Genomic DNA, 6,733 nt, shown 5'->3' with positions numbered 1-6,733 from the left:
CAGACTCAACGGAGTATAACACACTTTTAACTCGCATTCTTCTACCTTTTCACGCAGGAAGTGATAACGGATGTCTATGTGCTTTGCTCTCTTGTGTTTTTCACCAGTTGTATCGCGGACTGATTGTCTACATGGAGAATTGTAGCTTCTTTACATTGACGTCCGATATTACTTATGAGTTTCCTAAGCCAAACGGCTTCTTTGGCTGCCGCTGCAGCCGCGACATATTCTGTTTCGGTCGTGCTTAGCGTTACCGACTTTTGCCGTTGTGCTGCCCATCTTACAGGTCCGCCTGCTAGCATAAACACATATCCCGTAGTTGACCGCCGTGTTTCAATATCGCCCGCAAAATCTGCGTCTGACAAGGGACCTGTCACGACTGTCCGAAACCAATTTGATTCTCCTTGAAATATGTTATTAGGTATAAAAATCTAAGAGACACGTATTTTTTTATACGTGCCCAATCCTCACTTTTAAGGGGTAAAACACCCCCTGAAAGCTTCGGCATATTTACTTTTTAGAGAATATCTTCGAAACCGTGAGAGATACAAAACAATGTTTTAGATAAAAGTTTAATGGGAAATAACGTTGTTGAAAATGATGTAATCAAATTTTGCAAAACTTTAATATTTTGCAAAATACCCCTACCACCACCCCTTATTTTTACCCCTTAAAAGTGAGATTGGGCACGTATCAAGAGACACGGTAGTGTCTCGCGTCAAGTTCACGCGGAGCGCAAAATGTGCGCGTAGCGGCAACGAGAGACGGACCGTGGATATTTTACGCGAGACGACTAGTTGAGATTAGCCGAGATTTTCGGATCTTAATAACGCGTGGACCGATCGAGTTAAGAACAGGCTCAATCGATTCTGCGTACTCGAATTATATAATGAAAGTGTTTTTATTTTTCTCGTACATGCCCGGTGAAGGGAGATATTACGATTCAAAGTCCACATCGTGAAATATTTTATTAAGAAACTCTCTTATCGTCGTCGTCGTCGTCGTCGTCGTCTGATCACGGAAAACATACAGTTCACCTTTTAACCACTAGGCGGCGTTTACGAGTAAGACTTTCTCGTAAGCGATTGAGCCTTGGAAAACGTATATATATGGTATTGCTCTCTGTGTCTTACTAACCAAAGAGGATCATAGAGAGTGGAAGCTGGCCGTGTCCCGCGATACGCGCCATCTTACAGTTCGGAGACGCACTACGTGCACAAACCTCTCCTACTCTCTCTCAATTTCTCTCACTCTGCAAAGAACCTCCATTGTAACTGTTGCGCTTTGTCGGTGGCAGCAAGTTGGCAGACACTTATATTGTAATAAATAAACGTGTTACGGAACGAGAAAGGGGAAAAGGAAGGGCATGAAAGGCACAGGATAGAGAAAACATACTAAGAAGTAAAAACAAAAAGAAATGCAAATTCTAACTTTGGCTAAGAGATTGACATTCTGCGTTTCGAGAGCGTGACGTCGGACTTCTTCCCTTCCCAATTCGCACGTCCGCTGTCGCGCTCTCGAAACGCGGAATGTCAATCCTCTTAGCCAAAGAATTTGCATTTTTTTTTGTTCTTACTTCTTAGTACGTTTTCTCTGTCCTGTGCCTTTCATGCCCTTCCTTTTCCCCTTTCTCGTCCCGTAACACGACATATATATGACACATTATAAAGAGTGGGGGGATTTAGGATGGCCTCTGAGCTGCTAGATGGCTCTGAAATTCGGCCACGCTATTTTACATTGTGCTCTTATGGCAGCTTCCACTCTCTCTATGATCCTCTTTGTTACTAACGTGATATAGTTATAGTTAGGAGGAGTACCACGTTAGTAAGACGATGATTAATTATAATATACTGGGTGTCGACTTTCGATTATAATATAAAGGGTGTCCGATTTTAATTAACCAACCCGAAAAACTTGTAATTGTGAGATTCTAGAAAAATTTGACACGAAAGATTAAACTTTATATTTTCTGATGATTAATTATAATATACTGGGTGTCGACTTTTGATTATAATATATAGGGTGTCCGATTTTAATTGACCAACCCGAAAAACTTGTATTTGTTATTCTAGAAAAATTTAACACGATAGATTAAACTTTATATTTTCCGATGAGTAATTATATTGATATTGGTGTCGACTTTTGATTATAAAATATAGGGTGTCCAATTTTTAATGACCAAGCGAAAAATTTGTATTTGCGATTTTATAATATACTGGGTGTCGACTTTTGGTTTTAATATATAGGGTGTCCGATTTTTATTGACCAACCGAAAAACTTGTATTTATGATTTTATAATATACTGAGTGTCGACTTTTACTTATAACATATAGGATGTCCTATAGATTATAACATGTAGGGATTTTAATTGACCCGAAAAACTTGTATTTGTGATTCCAGAAAAATTTGACATAATAAATTAAACTTTTTGTATTCCGATAATTAATTACAATATACTGGGTCTTGACATTCGATTATAATAAAAAAATTAATGAAATCTCACAAAATTACCTTTTTTGAAAAAAGGGAAAAAAGGCGCCAAGTACACGCGCCAGTCGCAGCCAACCAAATAAAAATTAATCTATTAAACAAATGTATATATATATATACAATTAACCAAGTAAAAATTAACTTATTAAAAAAATGTCGTATATAAACCTATAAAAAATATGATATCGGAAAATGGCGCCAAGTAAAACTTTACCAGTCACAACTAACCAAATAAAAATTAATCTCTTTAAAAAAATGTCAATATATATAAAAATAACAAATAGTAATGCTAAAGAACTTGGCGCTGCTACATAAAACAATATTCACTAAGTAAATAACAATATTACATTAGTGAACACTGTCAATTAACGTATTTAAACATTAGTTAGCATTGTCAGTTAACGTATTACTTGATGATTGTCTCGCAGCGAGAACATTTTGGCTTCGTCGCGTCCAGGCTGAGATTTTTTCGACCGAGATATCGTCTCTGAAGGCGAACCGCGGCCTCTCGCCGAAGAGTCCGATTCTCGCTCTTAGCCCTTTTCTTGATCGGGACGGATTACTTCGCGTTGGTGGACGGTTGAGTCGCGCTCCGATACCATTTAACATGCAACATCCTCTTCTTCTCGCATCGCATCCGATCGCTCGGCTCATTGTCGACCAGGCTCACAAGAGATCGCTTCACGCCGGTGTACAGCTCACGATGAGCACATTGCGAAGGGAATTCTGGATCATCCACGCGCGAAGCTTCGTTCGATCCATTCTTGACAAATTGAAGCTCCGACCAGCACGGATCTCGCGCTCATCGCTGAGCGATCAGTGAGGCCGGCGTAGTCAACCGACCGGCCTGCCTTTGGTACAACACATGAGATTCGATTAAGGAAAAAAAACACAGATTTAAGGCGAAGTTGCCTCGCAGTCGACAGGCAGGACGCACAGTTTGACAATTGGTCGTTTAAATTCAGAGGCTGCCGTCTTGACAGTCACTACGCGAACGCATTCGTCCGCGCCGGGATGACATTGGGTAATGCGTCCCAATTCCCACTTTCCCGGTGGCAACGAAGCGTTCCGGAGAAGCACCAGCTGACCGATTTTCAAGGATTGTTGCGGATTTCTCCATTTTTGTCGTCGCTGGAGCGTGTTTACGTAATCGGAAGACCATAACTTCCAGAAACGCTCGTGCATCTGGCGAACTCGTTGCCATCGGGAAAGACGGTTCTCGTTGATGGTCAGCAGCGACGGCTCGGGGACCGCGGTGATCGCGGACCCGATTATGAAATGCCCGGGGGTGAGACCGTCGTATTCGTCGAGCGAGTCACTGAGCGGCGCAATCGGACGCTAGTTTAAACAAGCCTCGATGTTACACAAAAGCGTAGAAAATTCTTCAAAAGTGAGGGTATTGTTTCCGAGTACACGGCGTAAATGGTATTTTACGCTTTTCACGCCAGCCTCCCACAGTCCTCCAAAGTGAGGAGCAGCTGGAGGGATGAAATGCCATAAAATGCGATCGGTGGCGATGTAATTGCGGAATTCTGGATCACTAAGCGCAGCACGGAACGCAAGCGATAATTCGCGATCCGCCCCGACAAATGTAGTGCCGTTGTCTGAGTAAATTGAGGCTGGAAGCCCTCGTCGCGAGCAGAATCGAGAAAATGCAGCCAAAAAGGCCGACGTCGAATAATCCGACACCGAGTCTAAGTGAATGGCTCGCGTGGCCAGACAAATAAACAAAACGATGTATGATTTGCGCGTCGCTATTCCGCGGCCAGGTGATGCGCGTGTGAGAACCGGGCCGGCGTAATCCAGTCCAACGTGCAAAAAACAACGAGCAGGGGCGGATACGCGGACAGCCGGAAGGTCTCCCATTAATTGTGACGGAACAGCCGCACGTTCTCGAGCGCAAATAACGCATTTGGCAAGAATGGATCGAACGAAGCTTCGCGCGTGGATGATCCAGAATTCCCTTCGCAATGTGCTCATCGTGAGCTGTACACCGGCGTGAAGCGATCTCTTGTGAGCCTGGTCGACAATGAGCCGAGCGATCGGATGCGATGCGAGAAGAAGAGGATGTTGCATGTTAAATGGTATCGGAGCGCGACTCAACCGCCCACCAACGCGAAGCAACCCGTCCCGATCAAGAAAAGGGCTAAGAGCGAGAATCGGACTCTTCGGCGAGAGGCCGCGGTTCGCCTTCAGAGACGATATCTCGGTCGAAAAAATCTCAGCCTGGACGCGACGAAGCCAAAATGTTCTCGCTGCGAGACATTCCGAACCGGAGAGCGCGAGACTTGAACAATCCGGTGGATTAACGGCGGCTCGTCGGCACCTCGCGATGAATCGGAATATATAAGCGGTGACCCGGATCAATTTTGGCCAAGACGAGAAGCGTGAAGCGATCTCCGACGAGTCGATTGCCTCATTTGCATGAAGACAGGTGGGCTTTGCCTCGAGAGGTTCAGTTTCCGCGAACGACGCGTCGGTCTCAGACCATGTGTCGACCCCGCGATGCAACCACGGAGGCCCGCGCCACCACAGCGGGTGAGGAATCAGCTCATCGCCGAGGAGTCCGCGAGAGGCGCAGTCCGCCGGATTCTCCGCGGTCGGCACATGCCGCCATTTGACTCCGGGCAAATGAGACTGGATCTCCGCAGCGCGGTTCGCGACGAATGTTTTCCACCGCGATGGATGGGTGCACAGCCAGGCCAGAACAACTGTGGAGTCCGTCCATCAGCAACACGATTCGGCATGCACGGAAACGGACTCGCGAACGAAACGCAGCAGTTTCGAGAGGAGAACAGCGGCGGAAAGTTCCAACCGCGGAACGGTGAGAGTCTTCAGCGGAGCGACCCTTGACTTGGCGGCCAGGAGCGTCACAGTCACGGCGCCGGAGCGGTCGACAGTACGCAAATATACGACGGCAGCGTAAGCGACGTTAGAGGCGTCAGCGAATCCGTGCAGCTCCGACTGAACGACGTCCGGGCCTAAAGAATTCCAGCGGACGAGCTTCACATCGTGGAGGGCGGACAACTTCGAATAAATTTGTCGCCATCGAGTCAGGAGCGGCTCGGGAACGCCCGCATCCCACTCGATCTTCTCACGCCACAGTTGCTGCATGAGGATTTTGGCGGTGATGGTGACAGGAGTCACCCACCCGAGCGGATCATAGATCTTTGCAATGTTGGACAGAATGGATCGTTTCGTCGACGGAGGCTCGGCAGGGAACGACAATGCTACCTGGAACACGTCAAGACGTGGATTTCACACAATGCCGAGGACCTTTAGACTTTCGTCTGGAGCCAAGGTTTTCGAGCAGGCGAGGCCATGATTGTCGGGGTCGAGGTCCGAAAGAAGCACCTGTGCGTTGCTGGCCCATTTTCGCAATTCAAATCCTCCTCGACGTAACAGCTCGATGAGCTGATCGCGGATCTGTCGCAAGATCTCGGGATCGTCGTCTCCGAAGACAACGTCGTCGACGTAGATTTTCTCGAGGAGGATCAAAGCGGCTCGCGGAAATCGGGACCCTTCATCGGAGGCCAGTTGTTTAATGACACGTAACGCGAGGAAAGGAGCACACGCCATTCCATAAGTCAGGGTGAGTAACTCGAAGTCGATCAGCGAACCCTCGGGATCGAGTTGCCACAAAATGTGCTGATAGATCAAGTCGCGCGCGTCAACAAGAATTTGACGGTACATCTTGGCGATGTCCGCGGTGTATACATATTGGTAGGCGCGCCATTTTAATAGGATCGCGGTCAAGTCCGTTTGCAGTTTGGGGCCCGATAGCAAATGGTCGTTTAAGCTAGTCCCGGTTGAAGTTGCGCTGGACGCGTTAAAAACGACTCGAACTCGAGTCGTCGTGCTTGACTCGCGGACAACGGGGTGATGCGGGATGTAAACGCGCCGCTCATGCGGAGAAACGGAGGCGGGCGCCCGACGCATGTGCCCGAGTCGCTCGTATTCTTCCAGGAAGTCGGAATACGCTTTACGTAATTGCGGGTTCGAGTTTAGTCTGCGACACAACGATGCTAATTGAGCTTCCGCGCGAGCTCGAGAACCTCCGATTGCTATCGGCGGATCAGTTTTAAATGGAAGACGGACCTTGTACCGCCCATCCTCTTCGCGCGAGTGAGTGCGGGTGAAGTGATCCTCACATCTCTTCTCCTCGGCGGTGAGGAGAGATTGTCGAGGAACCTCTTCGACCTCCCAGAAGCGTTTAATATCGTCGTCGAGAGACGACGAAAAT

General features: G+C 47.3%; 1 protein-coding gene across 1 annotated transcript; it reads right to left on the bottom strand.

The window, feature by feature from the left end:
- Window positions 1–3,387: 3,387 nt before the first annotated feature.
- On the bottom strand, window positions 3,388–6,183 carry LOC105282755. Its single transcript, XM_011344978.2, has 4 exons — window positions 5,845–6,183; window positions 5,256–5,724; window positions 3,925–5,201; window positions 3,388–3,828 (listed from the first exon to the last, which is right to left on the bottom strand). Exons 1-4 carry the CDS (start codon window positions 6,181–6,183, stop codon window positions 3,388–3,390), a joined length of 2,526 nt encoding a protein of 841 aa, XP_011343280.2.
- Window positions 6,184–6,733: the final 550 nt, after the last annotated feature.

The sequence above is a fragment of the Ooceraea biroi genome, chromosome 2, assembly GCF_003672135.1.
Source record: "Ooceraea biroi isolate clonal line C1 chromosome 2, Obir_v5.4, whole genome shotgun sequence".
NCBI lineage: Eukaryota > Metazoa > Arthropoda > Insecta > Hymenoptera > Formicidae > Ooceraea > Ooceraea biroi.
The sequence above is the reverse complement of the archived record's forward strand: the minus strand, read 5'-3'. Positions and strand labels throughout refer to the sequence as shown.

Coding starts and splice junctions, on each gene's coding strand:
- LOC105282755 (XM_011344978.2), bottom strand. CDS start 6,183: ATGTACCGTCAAATTCTTGTTGACGCGCGCGACTTGATCTATCAGCAC. Junction 5,725..5,844: donor AATGGGCCAGCAACGCACAG/GTGCTTCTTTCG, acceptor GACGTGTTCCAG/GTAGCATTGTCGTTCCCTGC. Junction 3,829..3,924: donor GGGAGGCTGGCGTGAAAAGC/GTAAAATACCAT, acceptor TGTTTAAACTAG/CGTCCGATTGCGCCGCTCAG.